At 37.5% G+C, this 22,631-nt stretch overlaps 1 protein-coding gene across 3 annotated transcripts in view; it reads left to right on the top strand.

Moving 5' to 3' along the window:
• ITCH (itchy E3 ubiquitin protein ligase) overlaps positions 1-22,631 on the top strand; it is a 143,194-nt gene that overhangs the window by 78,214 nt on the left and 42,349 nt on the right. For all 3 annotated transcript variants that reach the window (XM_042931177.1, XM_042931178.1, XM_042931180.1), the window contains 4 exons: positions 13,974-14,131; positions 15,478-15,667; positions 18,208-18,303; positions 19,542-19,716. In XM_042931177.1, the coding sequence (XP_042787111.1) occupies positions 13,974-14,131; positions 15,478-15,667; positions 18,208-18,303; positions 19,542-19,716 (619 nt within the window). The remainder of the gene's footprint in view (positions 1-13,973; positions 14,132-15,477; positions 15,668-18,207; positions 18,304-19,541; positions 19,717-22,631) is intronic.

Genomic DNA, 22,631 nt, shown 5'->3' with positions numbered 1-22,631 from the left:
GGCCTAAAAAGTGTTGAATGCCTTGAGTGTTAACTGATTTAAACATTTAGGTGTTTAGTGTTATGCTAGAAAACTGGTAATGAGAGATAAATTTAGAAAAGGAGATGTTCCTAGTCTTAAGGCAGTAAGTAACATATCTTAGAGAGTTACAAAATCCCATTGGATTCCTCCTTTTTCCCAAACTGAGTAAACAGTGGGTAGGAAAATGATGAACCACAGAAGTAATGATCAGAAGAGGAGAAGTGTAGAAGTATCACAGAACATAAGGGAAAATACCCTGAAAGATGGGGTATTACCGTGTTAGGTGGTGGCAGGAGAGGAGAGGTGGAGCAAGTAGAACAAAATGTTAATGGTTGTTGAAACTGAGTTGATAGGGTATTTGTGCTACTAGTTTGTCTACTTTTGTGATTTATGGAAAATTTTATAATAAAGTTAAAGACAACTCACCAAGATCTTTGGGAAAATTAAAGTGTGTAAAGCTATTCTCTTTTATCTAATAGAGATCTCCTTTCAGAGTCACTCCTGTGACAAAAACTCATCTCTTATACTAATCTCTGAAGAGGTGGAATATTAAGGACTAGTAACATCTTGTCCACGGAATAATAACTGCTTTTATTCTCAGTGTGATTAAAAAGCAATAGAAAAGAAATATACATATCTCTGTAGACGGGGAGACAACTCTAGCCTCTTGTGCCTCCCCTTAGTTTTATGTTTAATTAGAGTTTTGAATTCCTGAAATTTTCTCCATAATGTTTTAATATTTCAGTTTGTGTTCATCAGGTAACTCCTATTTTATATAATAAACCCATATTTTTCCATTAATAAGTGAGAATGTCATAGAATTTTGTATGCTCATTGAAAGGTTCAGTTAAGGAGCGCCTGGGTGGCTCAGTTGGCTGACTCTTGATTTCAGCTCAGGTCATGATCTCACGGTTTATGGGATCAAGTCCTGCCTTGTTGCGCTCCATGCTGACAGTATTGAACCTGTTTGGGATTTTCTCTCCCTCTCTCTCTTCTCTCCCTCTCTCCCTCCCTTTCCCTCCCTCCCTCCCTCCCTCCCTCTCTCTCTCTCGTTCTCTCAAAATAAATACAATTTAAAAACAAGAAAGGTTCATTTAAGTCACTATTTGTACAAATCTCATTATTTTTAATTTTTCTATTTTTTTTTTTTTTAAAGTACTCTCTATACCCAACGTGGGGCTCAAACTTAGAATCCCAAGATCAAGAGTCGCATGCTCTACTGACTGAGCTAGCTAGTTACTCCTACAAGTCTCATTCTTAAAGTGCTTTATGAAACCACTCTAGTCAACTGTAAATGTCTTACAAAGGCATTCCTGGAGCCCTAGCTTCATGCCATTTATTTAATCAATGCTTCTACCCAAGTGAAGTAGTAATCTGAGGAATAGTGTCTTTTAGGTTTCTGAGACTGCCAGAATAATCTTTAAGCATGTCTTTTGTGTTAAGTATGAATTCCTTTATGTTAGCTTTTACTCCAGAGAGTGTATCTCTGAGATGATGGGTTTGAAAAGCATTTTGTAAACTGTCAAATGCTGTTAAATGTTACTACACAATGATCATGGCCATGACTGGCTTTTTCCCTTTGCTTTTATTTGCTTACTTCATAACTATAAGACTAAAAAGCAGGGCAGTATATACCCAGTGAACAAGGGTTTTGTGCCCCTCCCCTCCAATTTCTTGCCCAGTTATCATTTAGGAAGAATACTAAACAACTTTAGGTTACATTACCTTTTTGTCCTAATTCAGGCCCTATTGTATACTGTGAATATAGTCTTGTTAGTCTGCTTTCCTCTGTAGCATGTCTGGATGTCCTATATTATTCAACATTGTCTTCTGTCATTTTTATGAAGTTCAAGATGATTGGCACCTAGTATTTAAGATTTTGTTGTTAGAAGTACTTTATTGGCTGTTAGGACCTTACTGTATTAGCATCTTGGTTCTCCAGGGTTCTTTATCCTGTCCATAAACATCTGGGCTTATGTATAAGTTAGATATATATGCATGGTGAGATAAGCAGAGGTTTATAAGAATGTGGAGCAGAGGAACAAAGCCATAGTAGCATGTAATTAGTAGCTAATTCCTTTTAAAGATAATGGAGGTGGTGAGTTCACACTGACAATTCTATACAGTGTATAGGTTTCCATGTTTTCAAAATCCATTTCAAGTTTTAGTTTCACACCCATTTACTAAAAGAACTAAAACCACCAGTGCTCTTTTAGTATGGCTATGTTTTTCAAACTTCAGAGTGTATCAGAATCACTTGGAAGACTCGTTCAACCACAGATTATGGTCTTATCTCCAGTTCCTAATTTGTTAGGTCTACGTTTGGGCCTAAGATTGGCACTTCTCAGAAGTTTCCAGGTGATGCCTATAGTGTTAGATCACGCCATACACTTTGAGAAACACTATGGTTAGACTTACAGGTATTTCTTAGATTACAACAAACTGTTTTGGGAAATTTTTTCAGTTATATAATGAAGTCTATTTCTTGAAAATCTAGGCTTACAGAATTGTCATTCTGCCTTAATCTCATACTCTTTTACTTCAGAACTAGTTTGAATTTTGTTTCTTCTCGAACTGTTTTTATTATTAGAAAATAATACATGATGGTTTTAAAAAATGTAAATCAGGGGGCACCTGGGTGGCTCATTTGGTTGAGCATCCGACTTCAGCTCAGGTCATGATCTCACAGTCTGTGAGTTCGAGCCCCACGTCGGGCTCTGTGCTGATAGCTCAGAGCCTGGAGCCTGCTTTGGATTCTGTGTCCCCCTCTCTCTCTGCCCCTCCCCTGCTCATGCTCTGTCTCTCTCTGTCTCAAAAATAAATAAAATTTTTTAAAAAATGTAAATCAGTATATAAACCAAAATTATAAAAGCTTCATGGAAGAAATAGCATTTGACCTAAGACCATAAAGCGTAGTTGTAATTTGGTTTTGCATGCCTTGGGAAATTGGACGGGAAGGGGTTCTAGGTGGAAGGAAGAAAAACAGTTATAGAGATGGGGAACAACATAGGGTGTGTTGTTAGAAATCTTCACTCACAGTGTCTAGCTAAAAATAGGGTAATTGAAAGGGGAAAATGGTAGGTGGTGAATTTGAGAGTAGAATCCATTAGTTAATATTTATTGTCTCTTCTGTGTCAGGCAGTATGAGCATGTTTCCTGTCATTTCACTTAAACACTTTTGTGAGTGAAGGTAGGTATGGATCATTTTTATGGGTGATAAGAAAACTAAGCCTAAGAAAGGGAAAGGAACTTGCCTGAGTTAATAGTATAGTGGCACAGTTGAACCTGCAATTGCCTTACCTTCAGAGCCTGAACTCATAATTGTCATGCTTTACTGTGACCTAAAGTGTTAGTTATTTTTAGTGTTACATAGTTTGGGGCCAGATGGAGGTTTTGGTTTGTAAATATAGGTATCCCTCATTTTGTGCTTTGCAGATACTTTGATTTTTTTTTTTTTTTAAACAAACTAAAGGTTTGTGGGAACCCTGCATTGAGCAAATCTGTCAGTGCCGTTATTTTTAATAACATTCACTTGTGTCTCTCTCACATTTTGGTAATTCTTGCTCTGTTTCAAACTTTGTCATTATTGTGTTTGTAATGGTAATCTGTGGTCAGTGATCTTTGATGTTACTATTGTAATTGTTTGGGGGCATCACAGACTCTGCCCATATACAACAGTGAACTTAATTGATAAATGTTGTGGGTGTTTTAACTGCTCCACTGATAGGCTGTTCCCCATCCCTCTCCTTGGGCCTCCTTGTTCCCTGAGTCACAACCGTTAGGCCAGTTAATAACCCTACAGTGGTTTTTAAGTGCTCAAGTGAAAGGAAGAATAGTATGTCTCTCACTTGAAATGAAAAGCTAGAAATGATTAATCTTAGTGAGGAAAGCATGTTGAGAGCCTAGATAGGCCAGAAGCTAGGCTTCTTGTGCCAAACAGCTAGCCAAGTTGTGAGTACAAAGGAAAAGTTCTTGAAATTTAAAGTGCTATTTCAGTGAACACACAAATGGTAAGAAAGCAAAACAGACTTACTGTTGATATGGAGACTGTTTCAGTGGTCTGGATAGAAGATCAAACCAGCTACAACATTCCCTTAAGCCAAAACCTAATCCAGAGCAAGACTCTAATTCTCTTCAATTCTGTGAAGGCTGAGAGAGGTGAGGAAACTGCAGAAGAAAAGTTTGAAGCCAGTAGTGGTTGGTTCATGAGGTTTAAGGAAGGAAACAATCTCCGTTTACATAAAAGCACAAGATGAAGCAGCAAGTTATTCAGAAGATGTAGCTAATTAATGAAGGTGGCTACACTAAACAACAGATTTTCAGTGTAGATGAAACAGCCTTCTATTGGAAGAAGATGCCATCTAAGACTTTCATAGCTGGAGAGGAGAAGGTTAATGCCTGGCTTCAAAGGATAGGCTGACTGGCTTGCTAGGGCCTATTGCAGCTGCTGACTTTAAGTTGAAGCCAGTGCTCAGTGACCATTCCAGAAATCCTAGGGCCCTTAAGAATTATGCTAAATCTACTCTGCCTGTGCTCTGTAAACAGAACGACAAAGCCTGGATGATAGCACATCTGTTTACAAGGTTTATTGAATATTTTAAGCCCCCTGTTGAGACTTACTACTCAGAAAAAAGATTCTTGGAAATGTTACTGCTAATTGGCAATGCGTCTGGTCACCTAGAGCTCTGATGCTGATGTGTAACAAGGTTAAGGTTTTCATGCCTGCTAATACAGCATCCATTCTGCAGCCCATGGATCAAGGGATAATTTTGTCTCTCAAGTTTTATTATTTAAGAAATACATTTCTTAAGGCTATGATTGCTGTAGGTAGTGATTTCTCTCATGGATCTGGGCAAAGTAATAACTTTCTGGAAAGGATTAACCATTCTAGATGCCATTAAGAGCATTTGTGATTCATGGGAGGAGGTCACAATATCAACATTATCAGGAGTTGGAAAAAAATTTTTTCCAGTTCTCATGGATGACTTTGAGGGGTTTGAGACTTCAGTGGAGGAAGTAATTGCAGATGTGGCAAAAATAGCGAGAGCCAGAATTAGTGGAACCTGAAGATATGACTGAATTGCTGCAATCTCATGTCAAAACTTAAATGGATGAGGAGTTGTTTCTTATGGATGAGTTCAAGAAAGGGGTTTCTTAGGATCAAATCTATTCCTAGTAAAGAAGCTGTGCAGATTGTTGAAATGACAAAAAGGATTTGGAATATTACACAAACTCAATTGATTAAACAGCAGCAGGTTTTAGGAGAATGGACTCCAATTTTGAAAGAAGTTCTACTTCAGTAAAATGCTATCAAACAGCATTGCTACAGAGAAATCTTTTGTGAAAGGAGGAATCAGTTGTTGTGGCTGACTTCATTGTTTTCTTAAGAAATTGCCACAGCCACCCCAACCTTCAGCAACCACCACCACCCTGATCAGTCGGCAGCCATCAATATCAAGGCAAGACCCTCCACTAGCAAGGAGATTAAGACTTGAATCACATTCAGTGTGGATGATGGGTAGGATTTTTTTAGTAACAAAGTATTTTTACATTAAGGTAAGTAAAAATTTTTTTAAACATAATGCTATTGCACATTTAATAGACTGCAGTATAGTGTAAACATAACTTATATGCACTGGGAAACAAAAATATTGACTTTATTGCAGTGGTCTAGAACTGATACTGCTGAGGTATGCCTGTATAGGCTCATAGAATCCTTCTGTGGAGAGGAAGATCTCTAAAAGTATTTGGGGCATTGGCATGATCAAAACTCCATAGGAAAAAGTATTTTATTTTATTTGGTAATCGTGTATAGCTTGTATTATCTGGTGGTGAGTGAAGGTGGGGGAGACCTATGTGGGAAGTTGTTAATAGTAATACAGTGAGAGATAAGGAGGGTTAGAACTGGGGCAATGGTGGTAGAAGAGTAGGGAGAGAATGTGGAAGTGAAATCAGTGAGACTTAGGTATTAAGCGTCAAGAGGAACAGGAGAGAAGGAAAGTCAAGTTGCCTGGGAGGATAGCAGTGCCACCCATAGAATCAGACCATGAGAGGAATACTAGCCTTACAACTGGAGAGTTATTCTAGATCTCCTGCATTCAGTTGATAATTTGGTACCAGAGGATGGGAATGCAACAAGGATAAGTGATTCGATTTGGGAACTATTTTAGAGATGATCTTTGAAATCATAAAATTTGAGACTCTAGGGAAAAATTCAGAACAGAACCATAGGAACCTATATTTAGTGAATGGGAGGAAGAAGACAAATTGAAGAAGAGATGGTTAGAAGTGGGCATACAAGATTAACTCAAAGAAGTTAAGAGAAAATGGTTTTAAAAGATGAGGTAATTGGGGCACCTGGATGGCTCAGTTGGTTAAGCTTCTGACTCTTGATTTTGGCTCAGGTCATGATCTCACAGTTCGTGAGAGAGAGCCTCACAATGGACTCTGTGCAGACAGCTCTGAGTCTGCTTGGAATTCTCTCTGCCCCTCTCTTTCTCTGCCCCTTCCCCCCTTGCACACGCACTCTCCCAAAATAAGTAAACCATCTTAAAAGATGGAGTATTTAATGCTGTCAAATACTGCAGAAGAGAATGAGATACTAGACTAATTAAGCCAAGGAAAACTGGCTATATATGGAAAAAGAAAAAATCAAGTTAGAGCTTTATCTTGTCCAAGATCAGAGTAGATTCCAGGTTGACTTTAAAATTGAGTTCAGGGTTGCCTGGGTGGCTCAGTCAGTTAAGTGCCCAGCTCGTGGTTTTGGCTCAGGTCATGATCTCACGGCTTCATGGGTTTGAGCCCCACATCGGGCTCTGTGCTGACAGTGCGGAACCAGCTTGGGATTCTCTCTCGCTGCCCCTCCCCCCACTCATGCTGTCTCTGTCTCAAAATAAACTTAAAAAATTTAAAAGGAAATTGAGTTCAAAAAAATTAAATTATAAAACCTTTAGGAGAAAATGTGAATAGTGAACTTATTTCTGAATAAATTTGATTATATAGGAATATAAAACTTCTGTGCATTTTATGTCCCAGTATGTGATCTATTCTGGAGAATGTTCCATGTGCACAGAAGAAGAATGTGTATTTTGCTGCTTTAGGATGAAATGTTCTGTATATATCTGTTAAGTCCATCCAGTCCAGTGTGTCATTCAAAGCCATTGTTTCCTTGTTGATTTTCATTTAGATGATCTGTCCATTGCTCTAAGTGGGGTGTTGAAGTCCCCTACTATTATGGTGTTATTATCAATGAGTTTCTTTATGTTTGTGATTAATTGATGTATATATTTGGGTGCTTTCACATTTGGAGCATAAATGTTTACAGTTGTTACATCTTGTTGGATAGACCCCTTAATTATGATATAATTCCCTTTTTCATCTCTTGTTAACAGCCTTTGTTTTAAAACCTAGATTGTCTGATATAAGTATGGCTACTCCGGCTTTCTTTTGGCGACCATTAGCATGATAGATGGTTCTCTATCCCCTTACTTTCAATCTGAAGGTGTCTTTAGGTCTAAAATGGGTCTCTTGTAAACAGCGTATAGATGGATCTTGTTTTCTTTTCCGTTTTATTACCCTGTGTGTTTTGATTGGAGCATTTAGTCCATTGACATTTAGAGTGAGTACTGAAAGGTATGAATTTATTGCCATTACGTTGCCTGTAGAGTTAGAGTTTCTGGTGGTGGTCTCTGGTCCTTTCTAGTCTTTGTTGCTTTTGGTCTTTTTAGGGTTTTTTTTGTTTTTGTTTTTTGTTTTTTTTTTCTCCAATCTTTACTACCCTGAGAGAATCCCTGTTAAAATTTCTTGCAGAGCTGGTTTAGTGGTCATGAACTCATTTAGTTTTTGTTTGTCTGGGAAACTTTTATCTCTCCTATTTTGAATGACAGTCTTGCTGGGTAAAGAATTCTTGGCTGCACATTTTCCCAATTCAGCATATTGAATATATCCTACCACTCCTTTCTGGGCTGCCAAGTTTCTGTGGATAGGTCTGCTGTGAACCTGATCTGTCTTCTCTTGTAGGTTAAGGACTTTTTTTCCCTTGCTGCTTTCATGATTCTTTTCCTTTTCCTGTTTTGTGAATTTGACTATAATATGCCTTGATGATAGTCGGTTTTTGTTGAATCTAATGGGAGTTCTCTGTGTCTCCTGGGTTTTGATGTCTGTGTCTTTTCCCAAGTTAGGAAAGTTTTCCACTATGATTTGCTCACATAAACCATCTACCCCTTTTTCTCTCTCTTCATCTTCTGGGACTCTTATGATTCTGATGTTATTCTTTCTTAATGAGTCACTAAATTCCCTAATTCTTATATCATCCTCTTTTGCCTTAGTCTCCCTCTTTTTTTCTGCTTCATTATTCTCCATAAGTTTGTCCTCCATATCACTGATTCGCTGCTCTGCTTCATCCATCCTTCCCACCATGGCATCCATTCAAGATTGCAGCTCAGTTACAGTATTTTTAATTTCATCCTGACTAGCTTTTACTTCTTTTGTCTCCACAGAAAGGGATTCTAATCTGTTTTCAACCCCAGCTAGTTCTTCTGTGTATTTTCAAATATAGAATTAGAAGCGGATGACAGATACTTAACCAATATGAAAAGCGATAAATTGATATCCTCAGATTATAAAAGGATCTTACAAATAATAAGTAGAACTATTCTCTTATAACAGAAAAATGTATAAAAGATGTATACAATTCATGGAAGAAGAAACTCTAATGGCTTATAAATGAAATATTGTTGAACATAACATTTTTATTTACCAAATTAGTAAAGACTTCAAAATATTTAAATACTTTATGGTGAAGTGGACATTTTCATAACTAGCTGATGGGAGAACAGATTAATTATTATCTTTGAAAATATTTTTAGTAATATTAAATTAAATATTAAATATTAAAATATCTTCAAGATATTTGTATACTTTAACCCCGGTGTTCTATTCTGACTTTCTATAGGAAATAGCAATTACCTCCTCTTCCCCCACCAAAAGAAAAGAAAATGACTAGATGGTATTTCTATGTATTAGAATTTTCTATAGTCATTAGATATTATAAATGTTTTTTAATAATTTGGGGGAAATGCCCAGTATATAATGAGTAATAAAACAAACATTTGCTCAAGATAGGAAACATTGTATGGTTACATACAGAGCCGGTGAAATAGGACTGGCAAGAGATAGTCCCATGTCTTAATGGTAATGATCTCCAGAAGGCAGGACTGAAGGTGATTTTTATTTTATGATTAGAAGTTGTTTTTCACTTTGAAAAGTGAAAGTCTTTGAAAAACTAAAATATACTAAGTTCTTTAATAGCATAAATACAAAAAGTTATAATGAAGAAAAAGAGAAAGAACTGTTTTGAAGAGCAGTTAGGATTGAGGAAGTGTTTTAGGTTGAGGGGTTTGATTGTGTTTATGAACCAAGAGAAAAGATCTGGAAGAAGGAAGATGATGGAAGATAGAAGAAAGGTGTTAAATGATGATGGAAAGTCCTAGAAGATACAGGCTGAAATCAAAAACACAAAGACAAATTAGCCTTGAAGTAGTGAAGAGACATTTTTCCCCCAAGAGGGGAAACAAATAAATGAAGATGATAAGAGCACAGAGAAATTTTTTTTGATTGATTTTTCCTTTTTTTAATGAAAGTTTATTCTTAAATGTACAATAGGAACTAAGACAGCACTTCATCCTAGCTATAGTTGGCAATAGATGCTGTAACAGACAGGGAATTCAGATGTTTAAACAGGAATAGTATTAAGGAACACCATTGCCTCAGGCACAAGAACAGGTTACTTTTTGTCAGGTTTCTTTCTTTCCTTTTTTTCCCTTTTTTGTTTAAGAGAGTTCAAGCAGGGGAGAAGGTTGTGGGGGGGAGGGAAGGAAGGCGGAAGGATCTCAAGCAGGCTTCACGCTGAGCGTGGAGTCCTATATGGGGCTCAATCCCACAACCCTGTGATCATTGACCTGAGCCAAAATCAGGAGTTGGAACTCAACTGACTAAGCCATCCAGGCTTAGAAATCTTTTCAGATTTCTTAATTCCTCCTGTAGGCCCTTCCCTGCAGCCTTTGATGTTAGTTCCTTGAGTTTCTTTTCTTCTTTCTGTTTCTGCTTGAGTGTTTTATCTTCCTTGTTCATCTTCTTGGGCTGTTTCAGGGGCTTCTGCCACCTTCTCAGCTGGACATGGCACCTACCTCCCCTTTGAAACAGAGAAAGCTTAAGGTAGATGAGACAATTGAAGGATTGCAGATAATCATCATATTAGGGAAGAGGCAGGATGACGGTCATCTACAGATTGGAAATGTGGTCAAAAGTAGATTTAATATGTAGAAAATGGTTGATTTCCAAGCAGTATGTATAGTCCAGTTGAAGTTGTTAAATAAGGTCAACTGTAGCTTTTGTCTCAGTCTCTAAAATGAGCAAGCTTTAGGAAACTGATGCCTGCCAGTATAAAAAGATGGAGACTGAAGAAACACAGTTTTAATTTCTTTTTGTCTTTTGCCTAAGTCTCTTTAATTGTACAGCACCTAGTAAAAGTCCTTTGCCCTACCAAATTACTATTAATTTTTATTAGTATTAATTTTAATATTAATACACCAATCCCAATGAACCTGTGGCCTAGGCTGTCATAGTCCTCTGTCATTTCTAGTTTTTTAGCTCCTAAGAGATTTGAGCTGTGATTTCTTCTTTTTAACAGGAAAAAAGGTGCTCACTTTGGCAGCACATACACTAACAGGAGGGAAGTAAAGACTTTATCTTATTAGACATTGGTAGTGAAAATCTACAGACTTTTCTTTCTTTCTTTCTTTCTTTCTTTCTTTCTTTCTTTCTTTTTTTTTTTTTTTTATTTTTTAATGTTTACTCAGTTTTGAGAGACAGAGAGCAAGCAGGGGTGGGGCAGAGAGAGAGAGGGAGATACAGAATCTGAAGCAGGCTCCAGGCTCCGAGCTGTCAGCACAGAGCCCGATGCAGGGCTTGAACTCACAAGCTGTGAGATCATGACCTGAGCCAAAGTCAGATGCCTAACTGACTGAGCCACCCAGGCACCCCTACAGACTTTTCTTTATTGGGCACAGTGGGAAATTTATGAGGACCTTTTATAGAACAGTCTACCCCTTTAATTTGGTATTTTACCTAGTTTATTTACTCTGCTAAAATAGACCTGATTTTGCACCTGGAACATTATTTATTATTACTTGTTGGCCCCTGAGAATAGTAGTAGAAAAAGTAAATGAAGGATTAGTTGCAATGATTGCTTGGGGTTAGGGGATGTTGGACTATAGTGAAGGAATGAAAGGTACTAGGAGAAGTAGTACCCTGGGATGGAACCCAAGTGGGACTTGAAGGGAGCTGATGGACTGTGAATATAGAGTGGGTTAAAGGCCATGATGAGACTGAATCAAAGATACGGTGGGAGGCAGGTAGAAGAAGTAGAACGTTGTAGGTAGAGAGATTTGTGAGTTTAAGACCTAGGAAGGAGGAACAATTTCTAAGTATCAAGGACATTTAAGGAGTCATCCTACTACCCAGATTGTCAGATAACTATATTGAGAAACTGAGGCCAAGGTGTTAGAAGAGTAAACAGCATGGATGTTGAAATCTCCAAAATTTTATTTTATTTTTTTTTTTAATTTTTTTTTTTCCAACATTTTTTATTTATTTTTGGGACAGAGAGAGACAGAGCATGAACGGGGGAGGGGCAGAGAGAGAGGGAGACACAGAATCGGAAACAGGCTCCAGGCTCCGAGCCATCGGCCCAGAGCCTGACGCGGGGCTCAAACTCACAGACCGCGAGATCGTGACCTGGCTGAAGTCGGACGCTTAACCGACTGCGCCACCCAGGCGCCCCGAAATCTCCAAAATTTTAATCCTCAACCCCAGGATATTGCATTTTTGAATCCAGTTTCTGGATTTCCCCTTTGTCATAGCAGAGTTACCTCATGTCCCGAATGTTTCTCCTTCCTCACATACACCTGAAACTTGACTAGCACTGACGTGCATGGAGATTTAAGTACCTTTTCTTTGGTCAAATAACTTCTTAATAGCAGAGCCAGAGCTAGAAACCTCAATTTCCCACTTTTGGTCCATTCTGCCATTTGTTGTGTACCTTCTAAAAGGCATTAAGAACCTTAATTAGTTCTTAATATTTTTTAAGAACTAACTAGTAAAGTGTTGAAATAGTATGGAGAGGCAATACTCAGAGTCTTAAAGGGGTATGCTACTCAAAAATGGGTTTGGAACTCAGCACCTAGGGGTAGAGGAGCAGTGTCAAAGCTGACTCTTCCTGCATTCAGTTCATATTCTGGGGTGACTTGGCCTTCCTGTAGGAGTCAACACTAACCAGGTGCTGACTGCCAGTTACTGAGCTGTTCCTTTTATTCAAAATAAGCATTTGAGGCACCCGCAAGGCAGTCTTGTCATATCTTACTATTCACACAGATCGCCTGGGGATCTTATTAAAATTCTAGTTCTGATATAGTGGCTCCTGGGAGAGGAGTGCAAGATTGTGTATTTCTTTTTTTTTTTTTTTTTTTAACGTTTTTGAAATGTTTATTTATTTTGAGAGAGAGAGAGAGAGAGAGAGAGAGAGTGAAGAGGGGCAAAGAAAGAAGAGAAAGAATCCCAAGCAGGCTCCTCACTGTCAGCATGAGCCCGATGCAGGGCTTGATCCCACAAGACATGAGGTCATGACCTGAGCCAAAATCAAGAGTCAGTCACCCAACCAGCTGAGCCACCTGGGCACCTCAAGATTGTGCTTTTCTCATAAGCCTCCTGTGTATTGCCTTTGCTTCTTTTCCATATTTTGAGTTCCATACTTTGAGTAGAAAAACCCTAAAGAACTTTAGGGGAGGGACACCTGGGTGGCTCAGTCAGTTAAGCAACCGACTTCTCAGGTCATGATCTTGCGGTTCGTGAGTTTGAGCCCCGCATCGGGCTCTGTGCTGACAGCTCAGACCCTGGAGCCTGCTTTGGATTCTGTGTCTCCCTCTCTCTCTGCCTCTCCCCTGGTTGCGCTCTCTCTCTCTCTCTCTCTCTCTCTCTCTCAGGAAATGAATAAACATTAAAAAATTAAAAAAACTTTAGGGGAACATAGTTTGAATATGATTTAATATGTGGTCATGCCTCTCAATATTAATTTCTTGAATTGATTAGATATTACTTTGTTCAGGCTTATTCTGAATAATTAATACTGTAGTATGGATTGATACTGCATAGTGGTTTGCTGCTTACCAGATAGTAGATAGCAGAGCCTTAGCTGAAGCTTCTTCAAACTGTCTAAACTAACGCTGTGCTGTCTAATTCATGGCTAGGTTTCCCTGGGAAAAGTAATCAAGTATATTTAGCTGACAGTGGTAAAAACTTTCAATCTGACATTACTGTCCTCCCCTCTCTCTTCTTTCTTTCAATTTATGTCATTGCTTTGAAGAAATAACACCTCCCTTTTAAAAAAGGTCTGATCTAATCGCTAATTTTCAACATTTTGTATACCGTTTTCTGGGATGGAAAGAAAACACCTTGTCTCTGGAAAATAAGTATACTTCTTTCTTCTGCCATAAAACAGTCAACCCTACCCTAAAACTGAAGAATATTAAGGGCCAATGGAAACCAGGAAAATTATGGTGACATTATCTGGGCTTGAAATAAAATAGTGCCCTTTCTAAGGCATTGGGATTTTGAGAATTTGACTCTGTTCCTGCTTATACAGGGCCTCCAAAGACTTAATTTGAAATCTGAACCAGCATACCTAATAGTTTTGAAGAGTCCCACATGTTTCTGTTGCCCTTAGGCAACTCCTCACTCTTGCTGCTGGGTGGGCTCTGAGGGTTACATATAAGACTCTACCCAAGGGCTATTCACATACTTGATAAGGCCGGCCAGAAATTTTAAGTTTTGGTCTTGTTTTTTATTAAATTCAGTGAACATTAATTTTCCCCTCCCTTTCCCCGCTTCTTACCCAGAACAAATCCAAATGGATCAGATGAACCTGAGGATTCAGGGGCTGGTGAAAATAGGAAGGTCAATGGGAATAATTCTCCATCACTCTCAAATGGCGGTTTTAAACCTTCTAGGCCTCCAAGACCTTCACGACCACCTCCACCTACCCCACGTAGACCAGGTGTGTATTCCAGCCACACACTAGGGATGTAACTGTCAGTACTGTGATTATAAATAACGTTCTGTTTGGGAATTGATCCTCAGATAAGAATCAGGAGACTCTTTCAGGTTGGTTTTCTAGCAGTATTTTTATATTTAAGATTTTGGCCCAGAATGATCTTTCTGTAGGTAGACAAAGGTATGCTTTTCCATAAGTTTTTTCTCTAGGGAAAATCTATTGAGGCAAGTGGTTTATTGAAAATGAGAAATAAAATGAGAACCCTATGTGCATTATTCATATTGTCAGGGATCTGGTTGCTTTTCTCATTGTATCCTTTAAAAAGACAATTAGTAAATGGTGAGTAACCCAACAATGCTAAATGATATTCAGATTTTGAAGCAAAAATTATACAACCAATGAACACATTTTGTGTAGTAAAAATGTTAACAGCTCTAGGTAGAATATCCATTTTCCCTGATTAGCCAGAATAGAATCTTTAATCATTTATTATTTCCCTCTGCTAGTATGTGGACAGGGAATGTATAAAAAATTAAACCAAATATTATTAAAAAGTAAATTAGTTGTCTACAAATAATTTTCTTTTTAATGTTTATTTATTTTTGAGAGAGAGACAGAGCATTAGTTGGGGAGGGGCAGAGAGAGAGGGAGACACAGAATCAGAAGCAGGCTGCAGGCTCTGAGCTGTCAGCACAGAGCCCAATATGGGGCTCGAACTCATGAAATGCGAGATCATGACCTGAGCCAAAGTCAGATGCTCAACTGACTGAGCCACCCAGGTGCCCCTACAAATCATTTTATTAAAAACTTTGTTTTTAATTATACATCTTCCCCTGTTTGGGGTAAAAAATGTGTTAATAATATATTCCCAGTCTTTAAAATCATATACTACTTTGTCAAAATATTGGTGACTTCTCCCGGAAATTGTTTTGTCAGGTATTTCTTGAAGATGTACTATGTACAGTGCTATTGCTTAATAGTCATAACATCAAAAATTGGTCTTTGATATGTCTTTTCATAGAAAAGACAGTTTTAAGTATCTGAAAAATTACTAAATGAATTTATAACACCAAGGGATACCAATGCTTTCCTATTCTAAAAGTTTTTATTTCTGTGGCATCAGGAAATCAGAATTTGCATGTGCTTCATAATTAGTAAAGAGACATGGAGTAGATAGAACCCAAAAAGTTATTTTTAAAAGTTGATTTTATTTAAGTTATTTTTACCTACATGTCCACATCTTAAATTTTCTGTGTCATCTGCCTTTTAATTTTTTTTAAGTTAAAATTCTATCCTGAATTTAGATTTCTGAAAATAAAAGATTGTTGTTTTCCACAAATCTTTTATAGCATCTGTCAATGGTTCACCATCTGCTACTTCTGAAAGTGATGGATCCAGTACAGGCTCTCTGCCACCAACAAATATAAATTCAAATACATCTGAAGGAGCAACATCTGGATTAATAATTCCTCTTACTATATCTGGAGGCTCAGGCCCTAGGCCATTAAATACTGTACCTCAAGCTCCCCTACCACCTGGGTAAGTAGCTGTTTTTTGTTAACATTTGTTTGCTTTAGGCTTCTGCATATACTTATTAATAAGGAACATAATACTGAACTTCATTCTTTAAAAAAGCATCTTCAAGCAGTGGTAACTGGTTTTGGTGGGTGGGGGGTTATATCTAGAGTCAGACTGGACAAAAAAACCTCACCACATTAGCAGTCATCCTCCTCCTCATTTCCAAGGCATACTTTTTTATTTTTATTATATTTTTTTTATTGAAGGACTCTAAACCATAGAAAGTTAACTAGTGCCAAGTAATAGTCCCCAAATTCAGATTGCTTTCTCTTTGACAGGGGAAAAAAAACCCACTTCTTAAAATACTTTTCGACCATCATAAAGTCATTATGGCAAAGTAGTAATAATTTAGGAAACTGATGGGAATACAAGCTGGTGCAGCCACTCTGGAAAACAGTATGGAGGTTCCTCAAACTAAAAATAGAACTACCCTACTACCCAGCAATTGTACTACTAGGCATTTATCCAAGGGATACAGGTGTGCGTTTTGAAGGGACACATGCACCCCCCCCATGTTTATAGCAGCACTGTCAACAGTAGCCAAAGTATGGAAAGAGCCCAAATGTCCATCAGTGGATGAATGGATAAAGAAGACATGGTGTACCTATACAATGGAGTATTACTCAGCAATCAAAAAGAATGAAATCTTGCCACTTGCAACTACGTGGATGGAGCTGGAGGGTATTATGCTAAGTGAAATTAGTCAGAGAGAGACAAAAATCATATGACTTCACTCATATGAGGACTTTAAAAGACAAAACAGATGAACATAAGGGAAGGGAAACAAAAATAATATAACAACAGGGAGGGGGACAAAACAGGAGACTCATAAATATGGAGAACAAACTGAGGGTTACTGGAGGGGTTGTGGGAGGGGAGATGGGCTAAATAGGTAAGGGGCACTAAGGAATCTACTCCTGAGATCACTGTTGCACTATATGCTAACTAATTTGGATGTAAATTTTAAAAAATAAAAAATAAAATTTCAAAGTAAATAAATAAATGGCTTATGGAAAAAAATAATTTAGGAAACTGATAAAATTAGTACTCAACCCCATTTTAATCTCCACTAATTATTTGACTTTTTTTATAATTTTTTTTTTTTAACGTTTATTTATTTTTGAGACAGAGAGAGAGCATGAACGGGGGAGGGGCAGAGAGAGAGGGAGACACAGAATCGGAAGCAGGCTCCAGGCTCTGAGCCATCAGCCCAGAGCCCGACGCGGGGCTCGAACTCACAGACCGCGAGATCGTGACCTGAGCTGAAGTCGGATGCTTAACCGACTGAGCCACCCAGGCGCCCCACCACTAATTATTTTAAAAATTAATAATACTCTAGTAATTTATGTACATATATACATTGTGACATTCACATTAATCCAGAGCTTGGAATCTAATTAAAATTAATTGACTGATAAATTAATAAACCCTTATGAAATTTTTAATTGCTAAACATATTATTTGTCTGCATAGTTGGGCCATTTTCCTTTTGCAAAACCTACACGGGAAGCCAAATTAGAAAGTTATTTGTGCAAGGGATTACCATACAGAAACTGGTACTCCAAAGTAATTGGTACTTTTTTTTTTCCTTTTAAGTTTGTTTATTTATTTTGAGTGTGCACACTTAAGCAGAAGAGGGGCAGAGAGAGTGGAAGAAAGAATCCCAAGCAGGCTCCATGCTGTCAGCCTAAACCAAGAGTTGGACACTTAACCAACTGAGCCATCGAGGTGCCCCTAATGTGATTGGTACTTCTAAGCTGTGATGGCTTATTCCTGTCTTCCTCACTTTGGGGATTAACATACCAAGGAGACTAGAATACCCAGATTGACTTTGTCTGTTAAACTATGCAGAGACATATCTGATAAAGTCTTAGTTTTTGATTTCAGTTCTTCTGGAATGCAAATAGTGCTTTGCCCTTGGCTCAGTCTTTCTTCAGATTTCATAACATTAATTACAAGCATTTTTCCCCACTAAGTTTTGCACATGCCATGATCAGATTGAGATAGACTTTATCTCCTGAGTGCATCTACCTCAGACCTCTTTAGAAATACAAGGAATATGGGGCGCCTGGGTGGCTCAGTCGGTTAAGCGTCCGGCTTCGGCTCATGTCATGATCTCGCGGTCTGTGGGTTCGAGCCCCACGTCAGGCTCTGTGCTGACAGATCAGAGCCTGGAGCCTGTTTCAGATTCTATGTCTCCCTCTTCCTTGACCCTCCCCTGTTCATGCTCTCTCTCTCTCTCTGTCTCAAAAATAAATAAATGTTAAAAAAAAATTTTTTTTTTAAAGAAATACAAGGAATATCTTGAGCAGATACTTCTGCAGAAGAAAGCTTACTTACTCTGTCATCCTCAGGATACCAGTCTTGCCTTTATTCATAAATTCTTTTGGTATCTTCTTTATATATTGACATACTTATTTTTCTCAGTTCTTTAATGTGGTCATATAAGAGAAAAAAGCAAAGACAAGTGCTATAGCAGCCTTTTAAATTTTGTGCTTAAGTTGGGAGCAGAGAGTGGACCAGCATGGGCGAGTTTACTACGTAGATCATATTGAAAAAAGAACAACGTGGGACAGACCAGAACCTCTACCTCCTGGGTAAGTATCTGAATTAAGGAAGAAGAAAAGTATTTATTTAGAACTATGGATATATCTGTGCAAAATCTTCCTTGTATTCCTACTTTTCCTCTTCCTTTCAGCCTTTTCTGTATCCTCTTTGTGTTGTGGTAGGTGCAACTAGAAAGAAGAGAGAGAATTGACTGAGCATGATGATGAGCAATGAATTGATTTTCATTCATTTCTAACCTCAAGATTCTATAGGTCTTGCTATTTCCAAGTTTTCCTTTCTATACTTCATTCAAATCACAGGGTTTTAGAATTAGTTTCATCAAGAGTAATTATTTAACTGAATAAGAATTATATCCCCTATCATATATATGAAGATAAAGTCTATTAGTACATAATAGTGAAGTAATTGTAGAATAGTTGGAGCAATAAAAGGATATATTAATACATGATGTTAAGCATTTATCATTTACATTCTAGAAAGTGGAAGAAAATACTTGTGTTCAAGGGAAGTCAGTAGCAAACTTGGGGACATGTTTAATCTTGCTAGTAATCTCAAGTACACACATGAAAGGTATTGTTTCACTTGTTAAATTAGCAGATAGTATCCAGTATTGATGAGATTGTAGAGAAACTTTACCACATAACATTGCGAGTGGTAGTATAAATTAGTTACAACTCTTGCAGGAGGTATCTATAACTATAGTAATGGACTATAGTAATCCTCTCCAGGAAATTTATCCTAAGAGGTAAATGCAAGGAAGAAAAAAAATTGGTGTATTAAACGTATTTATTATTTTACTTTTTGTAATATGAGAATATTAGAAACAACCATAAATAACAAAGTAGAAATCACCAAGTTATTGTATTAATGTTTACTTAATATTATGCACCCATTTGAAATGATCAGTAGTTGTAATCTTATAGAAAAAGTTGTGTCCCTATTAGAATTGCAACAGTGAGAAGAACATTGGAAAGAAAATGAGAACTTTTTTCTTAATTACTGTTTGAGACTTACTCACTGAATATACATTGTTGTTTTTAAAACCTGGTACATATTAAGAACTTTTAAGAGAAATTTTTAGAAACTTCCTTTTATATTCACTTAAAGACCATTAAAAATATATATAAAATAAAAGAGTTCAGGTAAATGAAAAGTAGTTTAGGGTAAAATCTTACCAATCCTGCACCAGGGCCAAGATGAAGTCCTGTTCAGTTCATATCTGTATCACAAATAATTGTTGAATTAGGTTGTTTTTGTCCTGATTTAGCTGGGAACGGCGGGTTGACAACATGGGACGTATTTATTATGTTGACCATTTCACAAGAACAACAACGTGGCAGAGGCCGACATTGGAATCTGTCCGGAACTATGAACAGTGGCAACTCCAACGTAGTCAGCTTCAAGGAGCAATGCAGCAGTTTAACCAGAGATTCATTTATGGGGTAAGCAGCCTGCTACACTATAAATTTAAGAGTACTAGACTTTAACCTTTCTTTTTTTCTTCATATGAAATGTTAAGTACTAAAAAGACAAGTAAGATGGCACCCAGTTGTTGCTGTTGATAAATATATATTTAGACCTTGTCTCGAGTATTCTGTGCCTGTGATCTATTCTTACCTCTTTGAAATTTCTGAAATTCAACTTCCTTTGCTTTGTTAATATCAAAACTAAAAAGTAATTAGGAAAACTTAAAATTCATGGATAAAAGAATAATAAAAATAAACCCAAGCAGTGTGAAGAGAATTAAAACAGTTTTAAATTTCATATTGCCTCGCTTATCAGAATATTTGAAGGTTTTGCCTCTAAGAGCACTTGACTGTTAAGTGGCTATATAGAACTGATGACAGAATTGAATCATTTTATAACATATGAAAATAAAGTTAACCTAATACATTGGTGCTCTAGGAGACTAAAGAAATTGGATTCCTTGTATGATTATTCTAAATATATTTTTCTGGTTTCAAAATTGTATTAACTTTTGTATGCAAACATCTCCTTTCTGGAAATGGTTTAAGTTTTACATATTTTCCTTTAGAGTAATATTGCAATAATAGCAAAAAGTTCACCAAAGTGTATTAACATTTTATTACGTAGTCTTTGATGCTAGGAATTTTATAGTCTCTCAAATCATAAAGTATTACAGATCTTTTCTCTGAAGAAAGGAAAATGGTTCTTGGAGAAATTTGATTCTGTGTGCCAAACAAGAAGGATTTATTTGAGTAATACATAGAACTTAAACAGGAGAAAATCTCTCCAAGAGTTCAGGAGAAGCTGACCTCCTCCGTTACCATTTCTTCCCTTTCACCAACATTGGTAGCATCCCTGTTAGAATACATCAGAGTAAAAGCCTGTCCTCTGTAGGCATTATTTTTCCCTCTTTTCTCCATATTCCTATCTATTTCTTGGACCTCATCACCATAATAGTTTTCATTCACTGATAGAGACAAATTCATCTTTTTTTTTTTTTAATGTTTATTTATTTATTTTGAGAGAAAGAGAGAAAGAGAGAGACAGCACAAGTGGGGCAGGGGCAGAGGGAGAGGGGGAGAGAGAATCCCAAGCAGGCTCCATGCTGTCAGCGCAGAGCCCGACATGAGTCTTGATCTCACAAACTGTGACATCATGACCTGAGCTGAAATCAAGAGTCGGATGCTTAACCAACCGACTGAGCAACCCAGGTGCTCAGACAAATTCATCTTTATCAGCAGCCTTCCCTTCGCTACCTGGTTTTGATTAAGATACTTTATCTCATATGACAATTTTTCCTTCCACCTTCTATAGGCAACTGTTACTGTATTTCTCCCCAGTGGTTTTAGATGTGAAATTAATTTGTCTTTTGTCTACCTTACCCTTTTCATTTTTTTTTTTCCCTGTACTGTTTTACATCTTCCTTTCTTTCTAAATTATAATCACCTTTGGTATGCCTGGCCAAATTTCTTCTAGGTTTGAATGCCTAGCTTGCCTGCCTTCTTTAAAGCAATTTTCCACATGGGTGTCCAGTGGAAAGAGCATGGGCTTCAGAGTCAGACATATGGGTTCGAATCCTGGTTCCACAGTTACTTTCTCTATATGACTTTGAGTAAGTTACTTAATCTCATCAAGACTCATTTACTTTAACTATTAATGTATGAAGATACTTCAGAGGGTTTTTTTGTTTTTTTGAGGTTTCTGTAAAATAAGGTTCCTAATATGGTTAGGACATATTAGATGCATAAAAATGTTAGTTTTCATTTTTTCTTTCCCTCATATCCACATTGTATATGTGTGCTTTAGCTTACTTTTACAGTACTTCATCTTTTTTTTTTTTTTAAGTTTATTTATTTTGAGACAGAGAGAGTATGAGCAGGGGAGGGGCAGATAGAGGGGGAGAATTTCAAACAGACTCCAGGCTGTCAGCTCAGAGTCCAATGCAGGTCTTGAACCCACAAAAACTGTGAGATCATGACCTGAGCCGAAATCAAGAGTCAGATGATCAACCAGTGAGCCACCCAGGTGCCCCAACAGTACATGATCTTTTAAGACATTCTTTTTAGAGACTGATTTAGCATATTTCCAGAACACCAACAATGTACATTGCTTCATTGTAAACTTCACCAGTTTGATACTTGGAATCTTTGGAACTTTTCTTGAATTGCATCTTTTACCTCATTGTGCATGTTCTATTTTTTTTCTTTTCTTTTTCCCCCCTCTTATCCAAAAGAATCTGACCATCTTCCTGAAATTTTCCTCTTGTTACAGAATACTTTTAAATCCTAACTTAAACAGCCTATTTTAGTTACCCTTAACGTAGCTAGCAGTAACTGAATAGCTAGCAGTAACTGAATTGAATGAATTGAACATTCTTAATATCAACTACTTAAAAAGGGGTGGGGTGATTGGTGACATATTGCTGAGAAAGTCTGTTTTATTAAATGGCCTTTGTTCCAGGTCAATAGACTGTTATACACCTAGCTTCTTTTTTTTTTTTTTTTTTTTTTTTTTGAGAGAGAGAGAGAGAGAGAGAATGTGTGAGCGGAGGGGTCTCAGGGAGGGGAGAGAATCTTAACTAGGCTTCACACTCACTGGAGAGCCCAACATGGTGCTCAATCCCGTGACCCTGGGATCATGACCTGAAACTGAAATTAAGAGTCAGAATCTCAACTGACTGAGCCACCCAGACACTCTGCATTTTTTTAAAAGTAGGCTGCACACCCAACTCATTACCCCAAGATCAAGAGTCACACGCTCTACTGACTGAGCCAGCCAGGCATGCCCCTACACCTAGTATGTTTAACCTCAGAATGGAAATGATTGATGATGGAACATTGTATAATGGCTCTTCCTGGCCACAGGTTTCTTCCTGGCCTGTGGTTTCAAC

Source organism: Panthera leo, chromosome A3 (assembly GCF_018350215.1).
Source record: "Panthera leo isolate Ple1 chromosome A3, P.leo_Ple1_pat1.1, whole genome shotgun sequence".
NCBI classification, from domain to species: domain Eukaryota; kingdom Metazoa; phylum Chordata; class Mammalia; order Carnivora; family Felidae; genus Panthera; species Panthera leo.
The sequence above is the reverse complement of the archived record's forward strand: the minus strand, read 5'-3'. Positions and strand labels throughout refer to the sequence as shown.